Genomic DNA, 27,987 nt, shown 5'->3' with positions numbered 1-27,987 from the left:
CCAGAAACTATGAAGAACTCCTACAACTCAACAACAAAGACAAACAACGCAATTTAAAAATGGGGGAAGAGACCAGGTGTGATGGCTCCTGCCTGTTAATCCCAGCACTTTGGGAGGCCGAGGCTGGTGGGTCACCTGAGGTCACGAGTTTGAGACCAGCCTGGCCAACATGGTGAAACCCCGTCTCTACTAAAAATACAAAACAAATTAGCTGGGTGTGGAGGTGGATGCTGTAATTCCAGCTACTTGGGAGGCTGAGGCAGGAGAACTGCTTGAACCCAGGAGGCAGAGGTTGCAGTGAGCCAAGATCGCACAACTGCACTCCAGCCTGGGCACAAGAGTGAAACTCCATCTCAAAAAAAAAAAAATAAATAAAAAATAAAAAATGAGTGAAGAACTTAAATCGACATTCTCCAAAGAATGTATACCAATGGCCAGTAAGCCTGTGGAAAGATGGTCAATGTCATTAATGACTAGGAAAATGCAAAACAAAACCACAATGACATGCCACTTCATACCCACTAGGATGACAAAACACTAGGATGGCTATAATACAAAAAAAGGAAAGGAACAAGTGTTCACAAGGATATGGAGAAGCAGTAACCTGGGTGCGCTGCTGGTGGGTGTAAAATGATGCATCCACTGTGGAAAATTTGGAGGTTCCTCAAAAAGTCAAAACACGGAGTTATGGTATAAAACTACAATTCCATTCCTAGGCATATTCCCAAAATAACTGAAAACTAGTCATCAGACACTCATACACCAATGTTCACAACAGTGCTATTCACAATAGCCAAAAAGTGGAAACAACCCAAATATCCATCAACTGACAAATGGTATATTCATACAGTGGACTATCAGCCATAAACATCGAGGACTGACATGCTACAATGTGGATGAGCCTGATAAACATCAGCCAAGTCAAAGAAACCAGACACAGGATGTCATGTACGGTAGGATTTCATTTTCTTTTTTTTTTTTGAGACAGAGTTTCACTCTTGTTGCCCAGGCTGGAGTACAATGGCCCGATCTCAGCTCACTGCAACCTCTGCTTTCTGAGTAGCTGGGATTACAGGCGCCTGCCACCACGCCCGGCTAATTTTTGTATTTTTTGTAGAGACGGGGTTTCATCATATTGGTCAGGCTGGTCTCGAACTCCTGACCTCAGGTGATCTGCCCACCTTGGCCTCCCAAAGTGCTACGATTACAGGCGTGAGCCACTGCGCCCAGCCTGGTATGATTCCAGTTAAACAAAATATCCAGAGTAGGTAAACCCACAGAGACAAAAAGTGGTTGGTGGTTCCCCAGAGCTGGGACAGGCAAAATCACACACACAGGGCCACAACCCACACCCACTGGGAGATGTTCCAGGAACAATCTCAGGAATCTGCATTTGTAAAAATCCTCCCCAATACCCCATCAGAACACAGAGCCACTGGTCTATGAGCCAGGAGCCCAAGACCTGAGAACAATCCTACTTTCTTCAACAACTAGCAACATGACTGGGCAACTCACACCCACCTCTGCTCATCTTCTAAACTGTAAATCAGAGTCCATATGGCTTGTATTATTCACAAGGTTTTTGTGAAGGCAAACGGGGAACATGGCCACCACTGGAAAAACTGGAAGATGGAAAGTTAGTGATCTGAATCTGAACCTTTCATTGGACAACTCCTCTGCTCTCAGGGACCATCTGTGGGGTGAGAAGAAATTGGGCTCCATGTGGAAAGGGAGGAAGGGCTGTCCACATGGGACACAAGGGACAGCCATGAAGGACAGAGGCTGACAAGACCTCCCAGGGTTAGCTCCTTCCAGCACTGGCTGGTACCCGTTGCTTCTGCAAATGTTCCCCAGACCCTCTGCACTCTCACAGGTCAGGGTAAAAAAAGGTTGGATTCTTTCATTTTAAAAAAAGTTTGCAAGACAGGGTCTTACTCTGTTACCCAGGCTGGAAGTGCAGTGGTGTGATCATGGCTTGCTGCAGCCTCAAACTCTTGGGTTCAAAGGATCCTCCCACTTCAGCCTCCTGAGCAGCTGGAACTAAAGACGTGTACAACTGTGCTTGGTTATATTTTTAAAAATAGAGACAAGGTCTAACTATGTTGCCCAGGCTGGTCTTGAACTCCTGACCTCAAGCAATCCTCCAGCCTTGGCCTCCCTAAGTGCTGGATTACAGGTGTGAGCCTCCACGCCCTGCCAGGGTTGGATTCTTTTTATTTTTTTAAATTTATAAATTTTTTTTGAGACTGAGTCTCACTCTGTCGCCCAGGCTGGAGTCCAGTGGCGCAATCTCAGCTCACTGTAATCTCCGCCTCCCGGGTTCAAGCAATTCTCCTACCTCAGCCTCCTGAGTAGCCGGGTCTACAGGCGCACACCGCCACACCTGGCTAATTTTTTGTATTTTAGTAGAGACAGGGTTTCACCGTGTTGCACTGGCTGGTCTCGAACTCCTGAGCTCAGGCAATCCACCCACCACAGCCTCCCAAAGTGCTGGGATTACAGGCATGAGCCATTGCACCCGGCCTGGGTTCTTTATTAAAGCAATGAATTCTGGGTGTCCTGGCTTAACTAGATAAAGAGGGAATGAAGCTTCTTCTGAAGGATCAGTGTTACCACAGCCACTTCCTTGCATTACACCGTCCTTCTCAGGACGTCTATGAGAAGCCCTGGGCAGCCTAGACAGGGACTGCCCCATGAGTGCTGGTGGCTCACTTGGGGCTTTCTGGAGGTGAAGGAAGCAGCCCTGGGAGCTTCTTCCTTTGGCACACAGTGGGCTTCAGCTGGGACTGCACCAATCCTCTGCTAACAGCAACCATCCTTGGGGGGTCCGAGGGAGCAGCTGTGTGACTTTTCAGCAGTGGCTATGGTCACTCCTGAGGCCTGAGAAGAGGGCTACTGTCCAGCAGAGCTGGCCTGCTCCAGAGTGGTCTGGACCTTGTGCCCCTTAACACAACAAGGCCCGACTCCAAAGGCCAACACTGTCCTCCAAGTTTCCAGGACACTAAATGGCCACTTGGTCCTGGTTAACTCATTTCTAAACACAAAGGGGACAGGTCTGAGAAAGTGGCGTTCTCTACCCTACCCTGAGCTCATCTGTTCTGAGGACAAAAGGGACGGGTGTGTCCAGGCTGGTGGCAAAGGCTGCATTTCCGGGGTTTCTTTGCTGTGGACCCCATGTCTGAGGAACTGGCCCGGGGCCTTTTGCTTCTGGCTTCCGACCCCAGGGTTCTTCCTCTGTCTCCTGTCCAGGACAGGGCTCCAGAAGTCCCTGTCGGGAGAGTCAGGAGGGGTGAGGTTAGAACTGACATGCAGAAGTGGCAAGTCCTGAACACGGTGGCTCATGCCTGCAATCCCAGCACTTTAGGAAGCTGAGGGAGGAGAACTGCTCGAGCCCAGGAGTTCGAGATCAGCCTGGGCAACATGGTGAAACCTTGTCTTTAAAAAATGCAAAAATTAGCCAGGTGTGGTGTATGCCTGTGGTCACAGCTACTCGGGAGGATGCCTGAGCCTGGGAGGCTATAGTGAGCTGTGATCCCACCACTGCACTCCAGCCTGGGCAACAGAGCGAGACCCTGTCTCAAAAAAAAAAAAAAAAAAAAAGGAGCAGCAGACGATAAGGCTGAACCAACTTTTTTTTTTTTTTTTTTTTTGAGATGGAGTCTTCGCTCTGTCGCCCAGGCTGGAGTGCGGAGTGCAGTGGCGTGATCTCCACTCACTGCAAGCTCCACCTCCCGGGTTCACGCCATTCTCCTGCCTCAGCCTCCCAAGTAGCTGAGACTACAGGCACCCGCCACCACGCCCGGCTACTTTATTTTTTTGTATTTTTAGTAGAGACGGGGTTTCACCGTGTTAGCCAGGATGGTCTCGATCTCCTAACCTTGTGATCTGCCCGCCTTGGCCTCCCGAAGTGCTGGGATTACAGGTGTGAGCCACCATACCCAGCTTTTTTTGTTTTTTGAGACGGAGTCTGGCTCTGTCGCCCAGGCTGGAGTGCAGTGGTGCAATCTCGGCTCACTGCAAGCTCCGCCTCCTGGGTTCACGCCATTGTCCTGTCTCAGCCTCCAGAGAGTAGCTGGGACTACAGGGACCGACCATCATGCCCAGCTAATTGTTTGTATTTTTAGTAGAGACGGGGTTTCACCGTGTTAGCCAGGATGGTCTCGATCTTCTGACCTCGTGATCCACCTGCCTAGGCCTCCCAAAGTGCTGGGATTACAGGCGTGAGCCACCGCACCCAACCAGCTGAATCAATTTTTATACAGCCATGTACACCCCACCAGCCAGCCTCCCTTCACACTGTGTCCAACTCTGTAAGGTTGAGGTGCGATGTGCCTGCTGCCTTATGTTACCTGACACCTCTCCCTCAAGAATCCTAAGCTTTGGAGACATTGTCCCACACTCACTTGGTAAGTGGAGTTTCATGCCGGCCCTTTTTACAGAGGCAGAAACCCAAGCAAGCTGGCCTGTGTGGTAGGGTGGGAAAGACAAGCAGCCTATGACCGGCAACCTGTGGCCCACCTCCATGCAGGAAAGTCCAGCTCTGGATCCCTTCCTGTCCCCTCAACAGGCCTTTCCAGACCAGCTGCTCATTTACCCAGGACAGTCAGTCAGCCAGCCTGGAGGTCAGATACCATATCCTTCCAAGTGGGGAGACAAGAGGCCAGACTGCATCTCACTTCAAATGTGGGTCTCTCACTGCAATGGCCATCTCTGGGCCCCATTAGCACTGGTAGCCAGTTCCAAGTCCCACAGTTTTTACCAAACCTCTGGGTTCTTTCTGTGCATGCCGGGCTGGTGACACATGTAAGAATCATAGTCTGAGACTAAACTCCTTTCTAAAACAGGAACCCTATGAATGTAGGCAGGGACCATCTTGTTGAGCAAACTTGAGGCAGAGAGGCTAAGTCATTTGTTCAAGGTTATACTGCTGAGCTTTGGAACCAGATTCGCTCAACTCCAAAGCTCCCACTAGGCCTTTGGGTCATTCTCAGCTACTTAAGCTCTGCTGTGCACTGGAGCAGGAGGAACCATTCAAAGTGCCTCCACGTACACCATTCAACTTGATGCAATGTCCAGGTGCCACTTCTCATGACACCCAGTTCCCGGACATTGGCTCAAGCTGTGTCACCCTGGGCAGGTTCCTAAATATCATCGGGGTTGGCATCTTCATCTGAAGAAGTGAGGCTGGGCCAGGCACAGTGGCTCACGCCTGTAATCCCAGCACTTTGAAAGGCCAAGGCAGGCGGATCACCTGAGGTCAGGAGCTCGAGACCAGCCTAACCAACAGGGTGAAACCCCCATCTCTACTAAAAATACAAAATTAGCTGTGCGTGGTGGTGCATGCCTGTAATCCCAGCTACCTGGGAGGCTGAGGCAGGAGAATCATTTGAACCTGGGAGGTGGAAGTTGCAGTGAGCCAAGATTGCACCATTGCACTCCAGTCTGGGCAACAAGAGCAAAACTCAGTCTCAAAAATAAATAAATAAATAAATAAATGAGGCTGATGCTTATGGTCTGCCAAGGGTCACAACAGCTGCAAGGGCACATGGCCATGGGACTGGGAAGGCCTATGTACTCGTCTTAGTGTCTGTTGCTATGGGACCCTGAGCAATGCCCACTTCATGTGTCTGGGTCTCACCTTTCTCACTTATAAGTAAAATTGTGATCATAATGCTTACCCGATGAGGATGGAAGATGCACAGGAAGTATACTTGGCATAGTGCTGGGCATAGGGCAAGTGACACCATTACTGGTAGCTGGTAGCTACCCTTTAATTTGGAATGAGGACTGTACAATTATCACCTTGCTGAAAGTGATCAAGTGAGGAAAAGTAGGTGCAAGGCAGCCCAGGTACCCCTCCCAATCCCACCATGACCCTGCCTTGCCTTCTTTCTGCTGTCCCCAATCTCTGAGGCAGACACCTGAAAACCGAAGCAGGGATTGCCATGCCCCTTCCTGCCTCACCTGGAGCAGTGTTCTCATCGACCCACTGGAAGAAGCCACACTGCTGCTCTCTCGGCTTGGCACATGTGTGGAACTGGCGCCCCTTGTTGGGTCCATCCTTCTGCACAGTCCGTGTGACGGAGGGCTGGCTGCAAAGGCAGGATGTGCCACTACCACTGCCATCACCAGGGTTGCCAAACCCACCTAGGTGGATCCCTGGGCCTGGTGGGCGTCCCAGGGAGGCGCCCAGGGGTCTATATGCCGAGGCAGGAGGCCCTCCTGCTCCCGGATTGGGGCTGTCTGCCCACAGGAAGAAGTTGCAGTTACCTCCACTGCACTTAAAGAATTGCCGGCCCTGGTTGGGGCCCTCCTTACGGACAGTGAGCAGCACAGCCTCCTGGCCACAGTTGCAGGTCACAGAATTGCTTTCACCAGTAGCTGTGGGTGGAGGGAGGGTCTGGGCCAGAGCCTTTGAGGGCGCAGTCTGTCTGCTGTCAGCAGGCTGGGGGTGCTGGCTGTTGTCCATCCTGTTCAGGGATTGGTTAGCCTGCAGGCGGCCAGAGGGCTGGCTAGCCCTGGGGGGGCCCCGTGAAAATCTCAGGTCCAGGATCTCCCTCAGGGTGTCGTCGCATCCGCCGATGCAGCAAACAAACTCCAGAGGCATGGTCGGGGGAAGGCTACCGCGCTTAAACTTTAACTTTAACCTAGTGAGGCCAGAAGATGAGAAAAAACATTAACAACCAGATGCCAGCTTCTCCTTAGTCCACTGAGGGCTACTTTAGCCCTAGGCCTCTCTCCACCATTCCTTATGCATCAGGAAGCCCACGCAAGTCCCCTGTGAGGCCCTCTATCAGCCCACCACAAGCCCCCACCAGTCATCACAGGAGTGGACAGTGAAAAACAGTGCAGATGAAATCTAAGATCCCAGTAATTCACTAAAATAAAAACACCTCTGAGAAGTTCCATGTCTCTATATCAGCAGTTCTCCAAGTGTGGTTCCAGGGTGCCTGAGCCCTTTCAAGGAGAGTGCAAAACTCTTTTATAGGCCAGGCGTGGTGGCTCAAACCTGTAATCCCAGCACTTTGGGAGGCCGGGGCAGGTGGATCAGGCTGGGAACAGGCATGAGCTACTGTGCCTGGCCAAATTATTGAATATTTTAAAATATGTTTCCACTTTAATTTCACATATGGTACATACTGATAAACCACCCACAACAAAAGCTCTCTGGGCTCCTCAATGATTTTTCAGTGTTAGGGGTCTGGTGACCAAGAGGTTTGAGAACCACTGTCCTGCACTAGGGCTGTGTGCTTTCTAGAGGAACTTAAATGATTTATTCATTTATTTCTTTTCTTTTTTTTTTTTTTTTGAGATGGAGTCTCGCTCTGTCGCCCAGGCTGGAGTGCAGTGGTGCAATCTTGGCTCACTGCAAGCTCTGCCTCCTGGGTTCATGCCATTCTCCTGCCTCAGCCTCCCGAGTAGCTGGGAATACAGGCGCCCGCCAGTACGCCTGGCTAATTTTTTGTATTTTTAGTAGAGACGGGGTTTCACCGCGTTAGCCAGGATGGTCTCGATCTCCTGACCTCGTGATCCACCCACCTCGGCCTCCCAAAGTGTTGGGATTACGGGCGTGAGCCACTGCGCCTGGCCATTTTTTGTATTTTTAGTAGAGACAGGGTTTCACCATGTTAGCCAGGATGGTCTCTATCTCCTGTCCTTGTGATCCGCCTGTCTCGGCCTCCCAAAATGCTGGGATTACAGGCCTGAACCACCGGGCTCGGCCTATTCATTTATTTCTAGAGACAGGGTCTGGCTCTGTCATTCCAGGCTGGATAGCAGTGGTGAAATCATGGCTCACTACAGCCTAGACCTCTGGGATCAAGCGATCCTCCTGCCTCAGCCTCCTGACCAGCTTGGCTTATAGGCATGTGTCACCACATCTGGCTAATTTAAAAAATTTTTTGGCCAGGTGCAGTGGCTCACACCTATAATCCCAGCACTTTGGGAGGCCAAGGTGGGTGGATCACTTGGGGCCAGGAGTTTGAGACCAGCCTGGCCAACATGGTGAAACCCTGTCTCTACTAAAAATACAAAAAGTGGTCAGGCATAGTGGTGCATGCCTGTAATCCCAGCTACTCAGGACGCTGAGGCAGAAGAATCACTTGAACCCAGAAGGCGGAGGTTGCAGTGAGTCAAGACCGCACCACTGCACTCCAGCCTGGGCAACCCAGCGAGACTGTCTTAAAAAAAAAAATTTAAAAAAAAAAATTTTTTTTTTTTTTTAAAAGAGATGGGGTCTTGCTATGTAGCCCGAGCTTGGATGTTGTATTTAATATGTGAATAATTTCCTAAGCCTGGTGTAGCAATCATCTATCTGGAGAGGGCAGGGAAAGAGCTCTTCATGGTTCTTTGTCCATGGCCCACTCCAAACAGGGTCATACCTGCCAAAGCAGTGACAGCATGGAACACAACAGAACTGGACCAGCCCTGCTGACCTGACTGCTGCAGAACACAGCTACGCCCCTGCAGGGCCTGAGTGGAATCCCCTACACTCCTCTCTGGTTTCTGGCAGGAGCAAGGGAAAGATGGTGTACACACTCCAGAGGAGGCGCCTGACTCAAGCGCCCAGCTCACCTGTACACAGGGTGTGGCTGACAAACTGGACACACACTGCTGTCCCTGCTGGCCTCCAGCACCGAGTCCGGAAGCCACACAGCTGAGCGACACTCTGGGAAACCCATGCAGCTGAGGTAGAACCTGGGGACAAGGTGCCATGTCAGATGACAGGAGTGCAGGAGATGCTCTCAGGCTCTCAGCTGTTGGCCATCAGCTGAGGCAGCCTTTCCTCAGCTAACTGAGGACAACATTCCCTTTTCTGGATGACACTTAACTGGATACACAAGCACTCATATTGAACTGATTGGGAAAAATGAGCCTTCTCACATCCCAAAAGCACAAAGCAGCTATTGTTGACCCTGCTTTCTATTTAGAAAACCAACAACCAACCAAGCTGACGCCAGGGGCTCTGTGCTGTGCACTCACACATTCTTGCCTTTCTGCCTCGTGCCAAGTCTGGGCAGTGTCAGGGGTCCCCTCAGTTTGCATGTGAGTAAACGGTGGCTTGGTGTGGCCTGTATACCTGCCCAGAGACACGCATGCATGTGCGGATGGGAGCCAGGAATGGAAACCCATCTGTTTGTGACAGAGCCTCACCTGCAACATCTACACCCCACCCACTGCCCATCCATCCCATCCCCGTCTCTCCTGGCCAATGTTTTTCAACACCTTGCAGTCATGAAACGTTAGAGTTTGACTAGCCAATATGCATGTGATTTACAAATTCCTCATGAGTGTGCCTGGGTACACTATGAAAAAAAAAAAGCCCCGAACTCCAATCATTTAAATAAGAAATTTACAATCTCAGAAATGGAAATTATCAGATAAACCCTGGAGTGGCAAATCCCACAAGATAATCTCCTGACCTTCTGGAGTAACTCAGAGAAGCATTACAAAAGAATAAAAGAAGAACAAAAGAATAACAAAAGAATAATAATAATTCTCCAATTCAGAGAATTGGAGAATTCAGAGCTAAAACAAAAGTAGTTATTCTCTTTCCTTATATTCCAATGAGTACTAATCCAAAAACCTACTGATGGCAAGGAAAACCCATCAACAGCATTTGTTAAGTGCTGAAATATATGCCCAGTCATTGGGCTAAGCCTAGAGTGGCACTGGCTTCTGTCTGGGAGTGACGCGAGCCCTGACACCTGCTTCCAGGTCTGGCCCATAGACCTCTTGTTTCTGAGAGCCTGGGTGGCCTTCTCTTCACTTGGGCCAGCCAGGTTAATGATGGCTGGAGGTGAGGAGTTGAGAAACCTCCTTTCTTATTCAGCAGCAGGGAGTACAGCAGTCCCAGGTGGGCCAGGCAGGATGGAAAAAGGCGGTGAAAACCCGATTTCAAACTCTGCCTTTGCTGCCCACCACGGCTGCTTGACTCGGTGAAAACCCGGTTTCAAACTCTGCCTTTGCTGCCCACCACGGCTGCTTGACTCCAAGCAAGCACCTCAGCCCTCTAAGCTGCATAAAAATCCCTGCCTTGCAGGGTAGTTATGAGAATGGGATGAGGTAATGCTTACAGAGCACCACCCTGCATTACACCAGTGAGGGACGGCACCTGATGAATGATGGCCGCCACCCCTCCAACTCGTCTTTCCCTGTGAACTTCCTCCAGTGGCCAGCCACTGGCTCAAACAACCTGATGTGAGGCTAAATTGCCCACTCGGATCTACTACATTTAAAGCGAAAAGGGAGTTGAGATTTTCAGGCCCCATTTAGAACTAAAACTAGGAGAGAACAAAAGTAGTATCTGCTGAGTATCTACAACACATCAGGCAATGTGCTATATAGTCCTGACCGTTTTCACCAAATCCTCACCCTTAACACAGCCTTGTGAGTACTGACCTTATTTTATAAAAGAAGAAATTGGGGCTCAGAGCAGGTAAGTAACTTACTTCAGGCCACACCGCTTATATGCGGCATAAGTGGCATTTGAACCCAGACCCACCTACATCTGAAGCTCATGCCCCTCCATGTGTTACACATTGGGTATATGATGTCCTATCCACAGGGGACAAAAAAACCCCACTATCATTCAGTTCCTCACCTGCTCTGAATTCCCATAGTACTTTACACCTCAAAGGCCTGATCCCACCCTGCTACGCTTCTAGGCCAACACCTTGCCTGCAGGTTGGCAACAACAGGCCCGCCTTGAAAGATTCCATGGAGTGAAATGGCAGGGCCTTTCGAGCTACGGCTCACACTGCAGGTGCTGGGGAGCAGAGGTGGGGGCAGAAGGCAGCACACTCACCCGCCATTCTTCTTGGTCTTAAGGACCATGTCCTTGTTGCACTGCGGGCACTTCCTGATGGGCTCTGGCATGGCTGGGTAGATCTCTTCTTGCTGGGCCAACTCTGTCCCATTCCCAAAGTACTGGGCCAAGGCCTCGTCCAATCTGAAGAAAAGGCAAAGACAGACACCCATCAGCCAGCAATTGCTGCAAAGGCACCTGCAACACTCTTACGTGCACACAACAGGTGTGACCTTGAGAACCAGCTGGTCAGTGAGCCCTAGGCCTCCTGCAGAGAACAGACGGCAGACAGAAGACTGAGCTCACCATGGGCCCTGGCGCCGAAACAACTCCTGGGAGGAGAGTCCAGATACAGGCAGATACTTCTGCTTGTCACCAGCCCACATTAAAAAGTAAAACTGGGCCAAACGCGGTGGCTCACGCCTGTAATCCCAGGCCCAGGCGGGCGGATCACCTGAGGTTGGAATTTCGAGACCAGCCTGACCAACATGGTGAAACCCCGTCTCTACTAAAAATACAAAATTAGCCAGGCGTGGTGGCGCATGCCTGTAATCCAAGCTACTCAGGAGGCTGAGGCAGGAGAATCGCTTGAACCCAGGAGGCAGAGGTTGCGGTGAGCCAAGATCACGCCATTGCACCCTAACTTGGGCAACAAGAGCGAAACTCCATCTCAAAAAAAAAAAAAGAAAAAAAAAAAGTAAAACTGTACAGGGTCCATGTACAAACTCCAGGAGTGTCTGTATTAAGTTTAAACTAGCTCATGCCTGCCTTTTCACAACTGGCATGGGGTAGTCTGAAGAATAGGAAATAACAAACTGTTACTTTCTATTACAGTCTCACAACACACATCAGACACACACACCAAGCAACTCTCCTGCCACACACCAGTTGGACATCTTCTAATTCAATTCAATTCTGACATTATGCACCTAGAGATGCATCTAATGGTTAAGGGCTCAGTCCCAGAAGACTGCTCCCCCAAATTCCCTCAGATGTCAGTCACAAATCCCAGGCTGTGACCTGTGCTTCTGACTGACTGGCTATAAATTGGGGTTCCTCAGACCCCCTCCTTGGTTTGATTCTCAATAGAGTGGCTCACAGAGCTCAGGGAAACACTTTACTTATGCTTACCCGTTAATTACAAAGGATCCAGGTGAATACCCAGATGGAAGCAATGCACAGGGCAAGGGATGTGGGGAAGGGGTAGCTTCCATGCCCTCTCCCAAACACCCACCCTCCAGGAATCTTTACCTGTTCAGCTATTTGGATGTGCCCCAAACCCAATTGTCTGGTTTGTTTTTGTTGTTGTTGAAGAAGTCTCACTCTGTTGCCCAAGCTGGACTGTAGTGGGGCAATCTCGGCTCATTGCAACCTCCACCTTCCGGGTTCAAGCAATTCTCCTGCCTCAGCCTCCCGAGTAGCTGGGACTACAGGTATGCACCACCATGCCTGGCTAATTTTTGTATTTTTTTTTTTTTTTTTTTTTTAGCAGAGAAAAGGGTTTCACTGTGTTGGCCAGGCTGGTCTTGAACTCCTGACCTTGTGATCTGCCCGCCTCGGCCTCCCAAAGTGCTGGGATTACAGGCGTGAGTCACCGTGCCCGGCCCTTGTTTGGGGATTTTATGGAGGATTTATTACTTAGGCATGATTAACAAATCACTGGCCACATGTGATCAACTCAACCTCCAGCCCCTCTGCTCTTCCTGAGGTAGGGGTGGGACTCAAAGTCCCAACCTTCTAACCACAGGTTTGGTTCCCTGACAACCAGACCGATCCCGAGGCTACCCGGGAGCCCTCAGCCACTAGTCATCTCATTTGTATACAACAGACACAGCACTTAAAAAATTCCAAGGGTATCAGAAAATGAAGTCCAAATATATATATATCTTATTATAAATCATAATATCACAGGTAGAAAACACATCATTTTTAACAAAATACACACATGCTGCTTGCTAAATATCCACCTCTAAATGCTCCAGAAAACAAATGGATCACACTCCAGCACTTGGGTTTACTGATTTAAAAGACTTTGTTGCTTAACTCAAGATAATTAATTTGTCATGTAATGAAAGCAGAAAAAAAAAAAAAAAGATAATTAAAATCAAGAGAATGGTATTTCTAAAGCCAATAGTTCAGAATAACTAAAGGAGACTGTTCCGATTACTGTTTCTATACTGACAAAGCTCTATGAAGAGCTGTAAAAGAACCCAGAGAAGAAAGTCCAAAGAAAAGGGGTATGTGGAAAATCCCCAGGCCAGGAGGCCACTGGTGAGAATGAATCTGGCAGGGTTATAAACTCTGACTGGCCCAGATGCGGTGGCTCACGCCTGTAATCCCCACACTTTGGGAGGCTGAGGTGGGAAGATCTCTTGAGGCCAGAAGTTCAAGACCAGCCTGGCCAACACAGTGAGACCCTGTCTGTATTTCTTTTAAGGACTCACTTCTTTGCTTTAGCCACCGCTTCAATGAAAACCTGCTTGTATTTCTGCACTTGCTGCCTTAGAACCACAAATTTGTCCTTTTTGCCATCACAGATCAGCTTCAGATCAGCTTCCAGTTCAGCCCGGAGGTCAGGCTTAGACATTTCATAGCCCATGGAATCATAACCTGCAGGGAGAGAGTCGAGCTCAGTGAGGGCCCACCTGAGACCCTCAGGGACTTGGGTGACACCACCCACTACCCACTGCAAGCTCTGTCCTCCCTTACCTTCCACAAGTCCCATGCCCAGGTGCCCAGGGAGGAACCGCTTGTCTGGGGTGAGGCCCACGTACATCCGGGCTTTGATGGTCTCGATGTGCTCCGCATGAGTGGCATCCGTACCTGGAAGCCACTTGCTGGTTACTGAGGTAATACAGACAACAGCTCCACCCAGGTGGCGCATGGGCACCTGGCTCACCCTGGAACCCCTCCTTTGCCTGGACAGCCTATGCAGGTAAGATGCCGTCATTTCATTCCCATATAGCTCATTCAAGAAATCACAATGGCAACCTCAACTCTCTTGCTCCCTCACATCCCATTACTCAGGAAAGCTGTCAATTCCAGCTTCAAAGCTCTTTTTAAAAATTCTCTTCCCCATGTGTCCAAGCCATAGTTGCAGCTTGTGTCCCTATTTCTAGTCTCTTCCTCTACCCTAACCATTCTTTAAGCTGTGGCCAAAGGAACCTTTCACAATGTAGCTCTGCCATGAAGGAAATGCAAATTAAAACTGCAGTGAAGGCTGGGAGCAGTGGCTCATGCCTGTAATCCCAGCATTTTGGGAGGCCAAGGTGGGCGGATCACCTGAGGTCAGGAGTTCAAGACCAGCCTGGCCAACATGCTGAAACCGTCTCTATCAAAAATACAAAAATTAGCAGGGTGTGGCGGCATGCACCTGTAGTCCCAGCTGCTCAGGAGGCTGAGGCAGGAGAATCACTTGAACCCGGGAGACAGAGGCTGCAATGAGCCGAGATGGCACCATTGCACCCAGCCTGGGTGATGGAGTGAGATTCCGTCTTTAAAAAAAAAAAAAGGGCTGTAATCCCAGCAATTTGGGAGGCCGAGGCAGGCAGATCACGAGGTCAGGAGATCGAGACCATCCTGGCTAACACGGTGAAACCCCATCTCTACTAAAAATTAAAAAAAAAAAAAAAAAAAAAAAAAATTAGCCGGGCGTGGTGGCGAGCGCCTGTAGTCCCAGCTACTCGGGAGGCTGAGGCAGAAGAATGGCGTGAACCTGGGAGGCGGAGCCTGCAGTGAGCGGAGATCGAGCCACTGCACTGCAGCCTGGGTGACAGAGCGAGACTCTACCTCAACAACAACAAAAAATAAAACAACCAAAAAAACCAGTGAAATAGCAGTTCAGACCTACTGGCAAAATCAAAAAGAGAGATAATACTAAGTGTTAATAAGGATGTGGATAAACTGGAATCCTAGGTGCCTTGCTGGTGGAAATGAAAAACGGTACAGCCACTTCAGAAGAGTTTGGTGGTTCCTAAAAATGTTAAATGTAGAGTTACCAAGTAAACCAGCAATCCCACTCCTAAGTCTACCCAAGAGAAATGAAAACACATATCCACACAAAACCTTGTACAAAACTGTTCACAGCAGGATTATTTATAATAGCCAAAGAGTAGAAACAACTCAAGTGTCCATCAACTGCAACCTCTGCCTTCCGGGTTCAAGTGATTCTCTTGCCTCAGGCTCCCGAGTAGCTGGGATTACAGGCGCCTGCACCAAGCCCAGCTAATTTTTTCATTTTTAGTAGAGAACGTGTTTCACCATGTTGGCAAAGCTGGTCTCGAACTCCTGACCTCAAGTGATTCGCCCACCTTGGCCTCCCAAAGTGCTGGGATTACAGGTGTGAGCCACTGTGCCTGGCTCTTTATAGGAAATAACTAAAGTAGGCAAATCTGGCCAGGTGCAGTGGCTCACTCCTGTAATCCCAACACTTTGGGAGGTCGAGGTAGGAGGACAGTTTGAGGGTGCAAGTTCAAAACCAGACTAGGCAACATAGCAAGACCCTGTCCCTACATAAAACAAAAAAGTTTGGCTGGGCATGGTGGCTCAGGCCTGTAATCCCAGCACTTGGGAGGCCGAGGCGGGTGGATCATTTGAGGTCAGGAATTCGAGACCAGCTTGGCTAACAGTGAAACCCCATCTCTGCTAAAAATACAAAAATTAGCCAGTGATGCGCACCTGTAGTCCCAGCTACTCAGGAGGCTGAGGCAGCAGAATCTCTTGAACCCGGGAGGCGGAGGTTGCAGTGAGCTGAAATCGTGCCACTACACTCCAGCCTGGGTGACAGAGTGAGACTCTGTCTCAAACAAAACAAAACAAACCAAACAAACAAAAAACCCAACAAAAAAATCAGCTGGGTGTGACAACACATGCCTGTAGTCCCAACTACTTGGGAAGCTGAGGTGGAAGGATCCCTTGAAACCCAGGGTTCATGGCTGTGACCTAGCCTGGGTGACAGAGTAAGATGCTGTCTCTCCAAAACAAAATTTTTTAGGGGCCGGGCATGGTGGCTAATACCTGTAATCCTAACACTTTGGGAGGCCTAGGTGGGCGGATCATAAGGTCAGGAGTTCGAGACCAGCCAACCTGGCCAACATGGTGAAACCCTGTCTCTACTAAAAATAACAAAAATTAGCCGGGTGTGGTCGTGCGTGCCTGTAAGCCTAGCTACTGGGGAGGCTGAGGCAGGAGAATCGCTTGAACCCGGGTGGCGAAAGTTGCAGTGAGCAGAGATCGTGCCACTCCACTCCAGCCGCAGCAACAAGAGCAAAACTCCATCTCAAACAAACAAACAAAAAAACCCAAAAAAACTGACTGTGGTGACAGCTGCACAACTTTGTGAATATGCTAAAAAATGTACATTACACATTTGAAGGAGATGAACTGTATGGTATATAAATAAAGCTGTTAATAATATATATATATATATATATTTTTTTTTTTTTTAGACGGAGTCTCTCTCTGTCACCAAGGCTGAAGTGCAGTGGCACAATCTTGGCTCACTGCAACCTCCACCTCCCGGGTTCAAGCAATTCTCCTGCCTCAGCCTCCTAAGTAGCTAGGATTACAGGCGTCAGCCATAACACCTAGCAATTTTTTGTATTTTTAGTAGAGATGGGGTTTCACCATGTTGTCCAGGCTGGTCTTGAACTCCTGACCCCCTGCCTTGGCCTCCCAAAGTGCTGGGATTATAGGTGTGAGACACAATGCCCAGCCTGTTAATAATCTTTTAAAAATATTATTATTATTTTTTGTAAGTGTACCTCTATGTGGTTCCTTTACTTAGAAATCCTAGAAGACTCCCTGCTGACCATGTACCACTATCTAAGCCCCTCAACTGGGCAAGCCAAGGCCCTGCAAAGTCAGGCTTGGATCATATTTCCAGGCTCACCTTCTATGGCCACCACCCCCAATCCAGCTACAGCAGGCTTCTGCTTTCCTGCTCCTGTGCCCTTCCTCAGGCCTACCCTGCACTGGGCTGCCCTTCGCTGATCCAGAAGTCTTACTATGAGGTTTTGGTCCAGCTCAAATGCCAGTCCACCCATGACATTTTCTTCCCTGCCTACTCCCTGCAGAACTATTACATTGTATTCAATGTGTTGGTTTGGTTCTTCTGTTAGATTGAGAACTTAAAAAATGAGGTCTTATTCCTCTCTGTGTCCCTCTTAGTCCAAGCTCTCACTCTTGTGGGCCTCATACTTTTTTTTTTTTTTTTTTGAGACAGGGTCTTGCTGTTGCCCAGGCTGGAGTGCAGTGGCCCAATCTCAGTGCACCTCAGTCTCTATCTCCCGGGCTCAAGTGATCCTCCCACCTCAGCCTCCCTACCTATAGGCATGCACCTAATTTTTTGTAGAATTTTTTTTTTTTTTTTTTTTGAGATGGAGTCTCACTCTGTCACCCAGGCTGGAGTGCAGTGCTGTGATCCTGGCTCACTGCATCCTCTACCTCCTGGGTTCATGCGATTCTCCTGCCTCAGCCTCCCAAGTAGCTGGGATTACAGGTGCCCACCACCATGCCTGGCTAATTTTTGTATTTTTAGTAGAGACAGAGTTTCACCATGTTGGTCAGGCTGGTGGTCTTAAACTCCCTACCTCAGGTGATCCACCCAGCTCAGCCTCCTGAAGCGTTGGGATTACAGGCGTGAGCCACTGCACCCAGCAAGATGGGGTTTTACCGTGTTGCCCAAGCTGGTCTTGAATTCCTGGGCTCAAGTGATTCACCCATCTTGGCCTCCCAAAATGCTGGGATTACAGGTGTGAGCCACCACACCCAGCCCTCATACATTTTTATCAAATAAATCATGATGGGTGAACCTCTACTAATTTTACCTAAACCTGCAGGGTTTCTGGATGTCCTAGTGATGGTCAAGGACTTCACGTTGAAGCACTGCTTCCCTAGTCATAGGCCTAAGAAACTCCCTTTGTGGGTGAGGCAGCTGCTTATGTAACACATGCCCAGGGAGCTCTGCTTCCCCTCCACTGTGCTGCAGGTATTCCTGGACTAGGTTTGCCAGAGAAAGCCCTTGAGAGCCTTGACAAAAACGAATGGAGGAGACAGCAGATTAGTTACAAGGCCCTACCTGCAAACCTTGAGCCATGGGACTTATCGGCAGGGTCCTGGCACATACATGAGGCCAGCGTGAGTAGCCTGAGTGAGCAGTGTGGGTTCAGACCTGCAGAGACAGCTGCCACCCTCACCCAATGCTCCACATGGGAAGGAGGCTCAAGGCTCTATCTGACACTTCAAAATGAAGATAGATTTTATGATAACTGTCCCAAGTTTTAGTTGTTGGTTCCTCACATGCGTTCTTATTCAAAAGAACAACAAATCCTCATGTGGCCAATGGGTGCTCCCAGTTGGGCCCTCAAAGCCATGGGAAAAGTCTCTGTTACTATGTGGACAGCACAGTGCATGGTTTAAGAGCACTGACTGTGGAGTTATTCAGACCAGGTTTTAATAATATACACTTTGTGAACTTAGGTAAGTTCTTAACCTCTCTGAGCCTTATTTCAACTATAAAATGGGATAAAGATATAGCAGCTGCATTAGAGAATGGTTTGAAGACTAGAGGAAACCTGTACCTGGTACACGGTAAGCCTTAGCTCAAGAGATGCGAGTTACCCAGAGGAGCCACTGACCAATGCCATGCTTCTCCATGAGGGCAATGAGGTCGGCCTCGGTGAGCAGCTTGGGCGGGCTGGTCTCCCCGTCCACCATCTCCACGGTGCTGGGCTGAAAGCGGGATCCTTGCTCATAGACAGGGAGGATCTACAGGGAGCGGCAGGTGCAGCAGTCAGATGATTCCATCCTCACACTCAGGCAAAAAATAACCTCATTTCAAGGAACATGGTCCTGCTCCACTAGAGAACTCAGGGCTCACAACACAACTGTCCTCCCTCTCAGTGGGGACCACTCTTTATTACCTTGTCACTCCAGTGATCATATGGATACACATCCAGATAGTTTCGGGCCAGAATCATGAGGCCGTGGGCCACAAAGCGTTCCTGAGCGATGTCGATCTCCACTGTGGTCTCCTGCCCCTGAGCATCCTGGGAGCAACAAGCCAGGAAATGGCGAACAATAAACTCGTACAGTCGCTGTTCATCTCCCTAGGAAGAAAAGAGGAGTTTGAAACTCCCCCTAGAATATCACCTCTCAAGGACAGGAGCATCGCTGGTAGCCTTAGCCTAATGTCCTGCACAGAAGAGGCCACACTGTTCCTCAGGCCCTGCACTAAGATGGAGTGCCAGGCAAACAAGTCCCGAGGAGAGGATGGGTTTAGGTTGACACATCTCACAACTCAAATCTGGCAAAGATAAGCAAAGGAGTCATCTTCCCTTCCAGACTGGGAAGTGGTTCTGTGATGTAAACCCAATCTAAGCAGAAAACAAGATGAAAGCATAAGAAGTTAGCAAGAGACTCCTCAAATACAAGAGACAGAGCAACACTGCACCTGGTGGCCTTAGTTCAACTTCATGCACACGTTTAAGCAGTAATTTGTCAGGGTAATTTTCAATTAGGTAATCAATGATTTAGTGAGCCTCACTCTATCAAAAGCCCATGAGACATTTATACACATATCCAATAATTCCCCTTCTAAGGATTTCTTCAAAGGAAATAACTGGAGAACCACAAAAATATTTATGTCTATAAATGTTAACTATAGTATCAAAAACACACAAAAAACAGATTTGGCAAAATAAATTATAGCACATCGTTGCAATTGTTAAATATCATGCTTAATAGGCAATTTTTCCCCCTTATAATCTTTTGTATTTCTTAATTTGTCTAAAATGAACATGTGATTTTTTTTTTTTCCGAGACAGAGTCTCACTCTGTCGCCAGGCTGGAGTGCAGTGGTGCAATCTCGGCTTATTGCAACCTCCGTCTCCTGGGTTCAAGCGATTATCCTGCCTCAGCCTCCTGAGAGTTGGAACTACAGGCACACGCCACCACGTCCAACTAATTTTTGTATTTCTAGTAGAGACGGGGTTTCACCATGTTGGCCAAGATGGTCTCAATTTCCTGACCACGTGATCCACCCGCCTTGTCCTCCCAAAGTGTTGGGATTACAGGCGTAAGCCACCGTGTCCGGCCATATTTTTAAAATCAGAAAGAATATATGTTACTAAAAGAAGGAGGAGAAGAACAAAAGACTAAGATTTCCCCAGCTTTGTGAGAAGCCTACAGATGTAAACAAGCCTAATGGCTCCTGTGCCTGCAGAGCCTGCCCCTGGCTGAGGAAATGACTGAGACAGACAAGCAGAGCTGTGTGGGAAACTGCAGTGACAGGGGGTAGCACGACTGGGGTGGCAGCAAAGTTTCAGGAGGCAACCAAAACTGAGCCAGCCTTGGGAGGATAGATAGAATTCTCTAGTTCCAGGGACTGGGAAGGCCACAAGGCTCACAGTGGGGGTGGGGGTCTGCACAGGTGTTGCCTATGAAGGACTAGCAGGGAAGCAGCAGGAGGTGATGGAGAGTGGGACGTGGGGCTGGATTAAGACGGGGGCCCACCACGGGAAGGGATGAGGCAGTCTATCAAAGCCAGGCAGAGGATTGTGAAATGAGAGAGATCTCAAAATCACTTGTTTTTACAATCACAGCCCACACAGTAAATTTAAACCTTACCACTGACCCCCAGCACTTCCCTATGGGTTCCAGCAGGCAGTACATTCAGGGAAACCAACCTGTAAGCTGTTGGTGTATTTGGTGGGGTGAATGGGAGGGTGAGCTTGGTCAGACTTGTTCCCATTGCGTGGGGTGGGACCACCCCGCTCTAGAATGCTCTGGGCAAAGGCCCCCCAGCGTGGATCGGGGGTCTGCTGTTCCACCAACACCGTCAGGTTTAAGTCTCTGGGAAAAATGTTTGTTTCTGTTCGGGGATAGCTGATGTACCTAAAACCAAGGCAAACAAACAGAAAAAGAAATTGCTAGGCTCTCTGATTGGTCTATAAACAACTGAAAGCACTCACTAACACCTGCGAACACTCATCTGATGTAGCCAACTCAACTGAAGGCAGCCTAGGTTACCTGATTCAGAAAAGTTCTGAGATGAGATGCACCCCCTCATGGGATGAAAAGCAGCTGGCTCTCCTGCTAGGACACTCAAAGAAGCCAAAAGGGGCAGCACAGCACAGGAAAAAGGCCAGCAGCCTCATAGCCTGGGGCTTGTCACTGGCCACTCTGAGGGTCAGTCTGATAGACCAGCCCTGATGCAGCACGAGCCTCACTCACCCTGACAAGTTCCACCAGCCTGTGCTTCAAGACTTTTCTTAGAGTATACAAAGAACAATGCTGTCCAATAAAACTGTAATGTGGACTCTATTTGTTTTTTCTTTTTTATTTTTGAGATAGTTTTGCTGTGGCGCCCAGGCTGGAGTGTAGCAGCACGATCTTGGCTCACCGTCTCCCAAGCTAAAGTGATCCTCCTGCCTCAGCCTCCTGAATAGCTGGGACTACAAGTGTGTGGCACCATGCCTGGCTAATTTTTTTTTTTTTTTGTATTTTTTTTGTAGAGACAGGGTTTTGCCATGTTGCTCAGGTTGGTCTTCAACTCCTGAGCTCAAGTGATCCTCCTGCCTAGGCCTCCCAAAGTGCTCGGATTTCAGGTGTGACCCAACATACCCAGTCTCTATTTGTAATTTTTGTTCCCCCCCCAGAGATGGAGTCTTGCTGTGTCACCCAGGCTGGAGTACAGTGGCGTGATCTCAGCTCACTGCAACCTCTGCCTCCCCGGTTCAAGCAATTCTCCTGCCTCAGCCTCCTAAGTAGCTGGGATTACAGGCACCTGCCACCACACCTGGCTAATTTTTGTATTTTTAGTAGAGATGGGGTTTCACCATGTTGGCCAGGATGGTCTTGATCTCTTGACCTCGTGATCTGCCCGCCTCGGCCTCCCAAAGTGATGGGATTACAGGCGTGAGCCATGGCGCCCAGCCCATAAACTCTGTTTCTCAAATATTTCATCCTGATAAAGACAGTTCAAATTCTACTCCGAAATCCAAAATACTTACCCTTGAGTGTAGAGCTTCTCAGCAATCCTCATGGTTTCTTTAGCATTTATTCTCAACTTTCGAGAAGCCAGCTTCTCAAGCTCCTGTGAAATGGGTCAACAGGCATGTTAGGTGTACTGCATGGGTCAGGCAGCACAACTCAAATACACAACTCATCTTCAGTCAAATCTGGCCCGTGTCACTCACTCCAGGTGCTTCTGTCAAACAGAGCTGAAAAGGCTGCCCAACAACGATTTCTGGGCCTGCCAAGCAGTCAGATCCTAGCCTAGTGGTTCTCAGACTTTAATGTGTGCAGGACTCAACTGGGAAGCCAGCAGATTCGGGGCCCTGACCACTGGGGAAGCTGCTATGTTGCGCAGGCTGATCTTGAACTCCTGGCCTCAAGCAATCCTCCCGCCTTGGCCTCCCAAAATGCTAGGATCACAAGCGTGAGCTACCATATCCAGCCCAAACTCCAAATTTTTTTTTTTTTTGAGACGGAGTCTCGCCCTGTCACCTAGGCTGGAGTGCAGTAGCATGATCTCGGCCCACTGCAACCTCCACTTCCTGGGTTCAAGTGATTCTCCTGCTTCAGCCTCCCAAGTAGCTGAGATTACAGCACCACCATGCTTGGCAAATTTTTGTATTTTTAGCAGAGATGGGGTTTTGCCATGTTGGCCTGGCTGGTCTTGAACACCTGACCTCAGGTGATCTGCCCGCCTCGGCCCAAAGTGCTGGGATCACAGAAGTGAGCCACCACGTCTGGCCAAAACTCTGCATTTTTAAAATTTTTTTATTTTCGAGACGGAGTCTCGCTCTTGTTGCCCAGACTGCAGTGCAGTGGCACGATCTCGGCTCACTGCAACCTCCGCCTCCCGGGTTCATGCGATTCTCCTGCCTCAGCCTCCTGAGTAGCTGGGACTACAGGTGCTCACCATGGCTGGCTAATTCTTGTGTTTTCAGTAGAGACAGGGTTTTGTCATGTTGGCCAGGCTGGTCTCAAATTCCTGACCTCAGGTGATCTGCCTGCCTCGGCCTCCCAAAGTAATGTGATTACAGGCGTGAGCCACCGCATCTGGCCCAGAAATCCACATTTTTTTTTTCACATGGAGTATCGCTCTGTCATCCAGGCTGGAGTGCAGTGGCACGATCTCGGCTCACTGTAAGCTCTGCCTCCTGGGTTCATGCCAATTCTCCTGCCTCAGCCTCCCGAGTAGCTGGGACTACAGGCACCTGCCACCACACCTGGCTGATTTCTTCTATTTTTAGTAGAGACGGGGTTTCACCATGTTAGCCAGGATGGTCTCGATCTCCTACCTCGTGATTTGCCCCCCTCAGCCTCCCAAAGTGCTGAGATTACAGGCGTGAGCCACTGCGCCTGGCCCAAAATCTACATTTTTTAACAAGCAGTCGAATACACTGCTTTAACACAGACAGTCTGAGAACCACACTTTGGGAACACCACCCAAGCCCCAGTAAATTCTCCTGGAGGGTGAAAATAACCAGCTGTTCTTTTCCCTAGGTGACAAGCTAACAATGCTGATGACTATACGTCACACTAAAGCACACTTAACCAGGGAGGACTAAAACACATATGCCTACTATATAAAATCAATGCAGCTGGGCACGGTGGCACATGCCTCTAATCCCAGCACTTTGGGAGGCCGAGGCGGGCGGATCACGAGTTCAATAGATTGAGACTACCCTGGCCAACATGGTGAAACCCCATCTCTACTAAAAATACAAAAATTAGCTGGGTGTGGTGGCACGCACCTATAGTCCCAGCTACTCAGGAGGCTGAGGCAGGAGACTCGCTAGAGCCCGGGAGACGGAGGTTGCAGTGAACAAAGATCATGCCACTGCACTCCAGCCTGGCAACAGAGCAAGACTCCATCTCAACAAACAAACAAACAAACAAAATGCATAACTTCCCCCATGCAATCCCTCCACACATATACACATTTATTGTGGCTTGACCAAGACAAAGAACGCACTGACCACCAGTCCCTGTGTGCTTCTTAGCCTCCATGCTTGTTAGCCTGAGTGTTCTGTATGTCCAACCTCCAGAGTGAATTCTAATAGTAATTCTATCCCAAATTTTCCTGCTAAGTGATGACTGAGAAGGCATACTCCTAATGTGATTTACTCAGACTTATGTTCTGTCAGGGTGGCTCTTTCTGGGGTCAAATAATTTGAGAAGCCCTGTTCTAAAGTAGGTTCATATAGCAGATTATTTAAAGCAATATTTATACAGATTATGCAGCAACATGAAAAAAATGCTTGGGTGGAAAAGCTACTCTAATTATAATGCTGTAAAAATATGCATATTAAAAAACAGGAAGAGATACTAGTAATTATGTAAGGATGGTGAAGCCATAGGTTGTCTTCCTCTTTTTGTTTCCCAAACCTCATACAATGCAGTTATATTGCATTTGTTAACAAAAACAAAAACAAAAAGGCCAGGCGCGGTGGCTCACGCCTCTAATCCCAGCACTTTGGGAGGCTGAAGTGGGCAGATCACCTGAGGTCAGGAGTTCAAGACCAGCCTGACCAACATGGAGAAACCCCATCTCTACTATAAACACAAAATTAGCCAGGCATGGTGGTGCATGCCTATAATCCCAGCAACTTGGGAGGCTGAGGCAGGAGAATTGCTTGAACCCGGGAGGCGGAAGTTGTGGTGAACTGAGACCTCATCATTGCACTCCAGCCTAGGCAAAAAGAGCGAAACTCCGTCTCAAAAAAAAAAAAAAAAAAAATTAACAGGCCAAGCAGTGGTTGGGTGTGGTGGCTTATGCCTGTAATCCCAGTACTTTGGGAGGCTGGGGCTGGAGAATCACTTGAGGCCAGGAGTTTGAGACCAGCCTAGTCAACATAGTGAGATTTCGTCTCTACAAAAAAATTTAAAAAATAATTAGCTGGTCACAGTGGCACATGACTATAGTCCCAGCTACTTGGGAGGCTGAGGTGGGAAGATCTCTTGAGCCCAGAAGTTTGAGTCTACAAAAACAAAATAAACAAAAAAACAAACAGTGAGGCCAAGCAGGACCCTGTCTTTCTCCAGTGTTTTCTCGTGTGGCCTGGTGATGGGTGATATTTTCTTCCACCAAGCCACAGTCTAGGCAGTAGAACCACGGCCTCGAAACAGTAAGTGTTCCCCCAGTGCCTGAAACAGCCTGTCCGGAACATACCACAGTGTCCAAAGCTTGAGGCCGCCACTTGCTCTTGGGCTTAGATCTGACCTGTACCACAGTTGCCATGGGATCCTAGAAAGCCAGGAAAGAAAAGACCATGTTAACCTGTTAGTGCATCATCTCCATCCTTCCTATGGATAGCCCATGCCAATCCTTCCAGATCACCCTGACCACCACCAGCCAAGCCCGCAGTGACAGCCTAGGAGAGTGCCCCACTTAATGTCACTTGTAGCTGAAAGTATGGTAGACACCATCACTACTTTCCCACTCAAACCAAGATTGTGAAGGGCAATTTCACAAGCCTTAAGGTGCTTCCTCCAGAGCCTATGAAATCCAACAGCCTATGCATCACCTGAGTACAGTTTTCTATGTACACATGCACAGTGCTCTTTCTGTTGTTGTTTTGTTTAAAATATAGAGATGGGGTCTTGCTATGTTGCCCAGGCTGGCCCAGAAGTCCTGGGCTCAAGCAATACTCTCATAAGCCACCATGCCTGGCCCAGTGCTCCTTTAAAAAAAAAAATTCAGGATATTACAGAGTTAGAAATAGGAGAAATTGCCGGGCACAGTGGCTCACGCCTGTAATCCCACCACTTTGGGAGGCCAAGGCGAGCAGATCACGAGGTCAAGAGAGCTAGACCATCCTGGCCAACATGGTGAAAATCCATCTCTACTAAAAATACAAAAATTAGCTGGGCGTGGTGGTGCACGCCTGTAGTTCCAGCTACTGGGGAGGCTGAGGCAGGAGAATCACTTGAACCCGGGAGGTAGAGGTTGCAGTGAGCTGAGATCGTGCCGTTGCACTCCAGCCTGGTGACAGAGCTAGACTTTGTCTCGGGGGGAAAAAAAAAAAGAAATAGGAGAAATTGTACAATAGAAGTTGGAGACCTTTAATCTTAAAACCAGCTTCATAGTTTACATTACCCACCACGTAGTCCCGCACCACATCCGAGTGAAGGAGAAACAGAGCAGGTCTTTTTATTGCTTACTTTTATATTTTATTATTATTTAAGTTTTTTTTTTTTTTTTTTTGAGGCAGTATCTCGTTCTGTCACTCAGGCTGAAGTGCAGTGGCATAATCATGGCTCACTACAGCCTCAACCTGCTGGGCTCAAGCGATTCTCCCACCTCATCCTCCCAAGTAGATGGAACTATATGCAGGTACCAGCACGCCCAGCTAATTTTTTTCTTTTTTAGAAAGATGGGGTTTCACTATGAAACCCAGGCTGGTGGTCTTTTTATTTAACAAATAATTGTGCAGTGTCACAGAGACTCCCAGTGGTCCAGGGTCAAAGGGTGGAGTGAGAGATGAAGAAGGCAGCATGGTCTGCAGAAGGGGCAGAGACACACTAGGACTCAGTCGTGCTCTGCCATGTACAGCTCTCACGTGTCTGTGGGTTAAGTCTCTTCACTTTCTTTAGCTTCCTCATTTGGAAAATGTGGATACTATCACTGCCTTCAGAGGCATTATTAGGATTAAACAAAACAACACATAACAAAGTGTGCCTGGTCCATGGCGGGTGCTGCACAGTTATCACAACCCTTTGCCTAATTAGTAACAAATCTGCCAGTGGGCTACAGCCAAGAAGCACACCATGAATTAAGCCTAGAGAGCTCGGAATTTTACTTAAGCATGACTCTGTGCGGCCCCTGGGTTAAACCAGGCTGTTATGTGCTAATAGGAAGTGGCATCAGAAAGTAAACAATCAGCCCAAGGGCCAGGAAACGTTAGGGTGGGTCCCAACTCTGCCACCAACTGGCCTATGACCCGGGCCAGTCTTGCTCCCTTCTATGGCACATGCGTGTCCTACCCATCCCCCAGCCCTCTCCCTAATCTCTCTAGCCTCTGCTCAAGTGTCACCCCTCCCCTCACTGTCCCTCCGGCCTTTCTCTATCCCTTTACCTTGCTTTATTTTCTTCCTAGCTTTTATCACTATATAAAATTAACCCACTAATTTGTGACTTTCACTTCTCTAGATGTCCTCATGTGACCAATAAAGAGGGGGGCTGAGCCAAATGCTGTTCATTCTCTCCTAGCTCTATAAGTCAATGACCTGGACTGGTCTAGCTAATCCTTGCTAATTTCTGGTGATAGTATATGCCCCAAGAGGGGATTTCAACTATACATTTCCCAAAATTTCTGATTTTATCTAAAAATAATGTAGACACTTCCCTTTTCCTTTTAGTGCTATTTTCATGGGGTTCTAGTCTTATTGGTTCCCAAAAAGTGATCCCCTGAGATGCAAACTTAAAGCTAAAGTCCAATGGAAGAATGAGACAGATCACCTCTGCCAACAGTGGGAGTGGTTTGGGAGGTGTGCAGAATGTTTCCTAGATCATTAGGGGTTCGAAGGACTTCTTACCTCCATACACAACTGATAGAGAACTAGGCAAGCAGTGTGGTTAAAGAGTCGATGCCTTTTCCAGTTGAATTCTACGATACCATCTTTGTGGTTATGAGTTACTATATTAAGGAGAGACAAACAGAAAGGCTGTGTCTCAGAGACATGTCATGATACGACAGATAGAAAAAGGTTTATTATGGTGAAAGTCAAACGAATATCAAATAGGGAAGAGTTTCTGGATAACAAAGGGAACTTTAAGTGGGTTGTAATGGGCCAGGGAGGATGACAGCAAGACTAAAATAAATCATATCTTTATTAGTGCTATTAATGCTCACAGTCCCCCTCCTTAACCTTGGGCCCATAGGTCCCAGGCCATAACCCCCACTCCAGGTCCTACCTTTAATTCTGTGGAAGATTTCTGGTACAAAAGCCTGAATGGCTTTGAACCGCTCCACCACAAAGCCCAGTGTGGGGAACTGGCAGCTGCCGTAACTGATGAGCTGCTCTGCCAGCACCTCAGGAAAAATCCTCTGAAGCCGCAGGGTCTGGAACCTAGTAAAGGCAGCTCCTGGAGAGTGAAGGAGAGTGAAGGAAGGTGAAAATGATGGATAATGAGAGTCCAGGGCTGGCTGCACAAATCGACACAGAGC

General features: G+C 48.7%; 1 protein-coding gene across 7 annotated transcripts in view; it reads right to left on the bottom strand.

Moving 5' to 3' along the window:
- Positions 1-52: 52 nt before the first annotated feature.
- The window catches only part of TOP3A (DNA topoisomerase III alpha), a 40,764-nt gene continuing 12,829 nt past the window's right edge, over positions 53-27,987 (bottom strand). For 3 of the 7 annotated variants that reach the window (XM_054459159.2, XM_054459161.2, XM_063656613.1), the window contains 13 exons: positions 27,735-27,905; positions 27,356-27,456; positions 24,990-25,064; positions 21,820-21,902; positions 20,494-20,701; positions 18,730-18,915; positions 18,445-18,574; positions 13,517-13,630; positions 13,252-13,417; positions 10,808-10,951; positions 8,575-8,697; positions 5,965-6,647; positions 53-3,268 (listed from right to left, as the gene is read on the bottom strand). In XM_054459159.2, the coding sequence (XP_054315134.1) occupies positions 3,090-3,268; positions 5,965-6,647; positions 8,575-8,697; positions 10,808-10,951; positions 13,252-13,417; positions 13,517-13,630; positions 18,445-18,574; positions 18,730-18,915; positions 20,494-20,701; positions 21,820-21,902; positions 24,990-25,064; positions 27,356-27,456; positions 27,735-27,905 (2,363 nt within the window). In that variant the 3' untranslated portion in view covers positions 53-3,089. Of the gene's footprint in view, positions 3,269-5,742; positions 6,648-8,574; positions 8,698-10,807; positions 10,952-13,251; positions 13,418-13,516; positions 13,631-18,444; positions 18,575-18,729; positions 18,916-20,493; positions 20,702-21,819; positions 21,903-24,989; positions 25,065-27,355; positions 27,457-27,734; positions 27,906-27,987 lie in introns of those variants that run through there. The other 4 variants (XM_054459158.2, XM_054459160.2, XM_063656611.1 and 1 more) reach the window with 2 other exon arrangements.

Source organism: Pongo pygmaeus, chromosome 19 (assembly GCF_028885625.2).
Source record: "Pongo pygmaeus isolate AG05252 chromosome 19, NHGRI_mPonPyg2-v2.0_pri, whole genome shotgun sequence".
Taxonomy (NCBI): domain Eukaryota; kingdom Metazoa; phylum Chordata; class Mammalia; order Primates; family Hominidae; genus Pongo; species Pongo pygmaeus.
The sequence above is the reverse complement of the archived record's forward strand: the minus strand, read 5'-3'. Positions and strand labels throughout refer to the sequence as shown.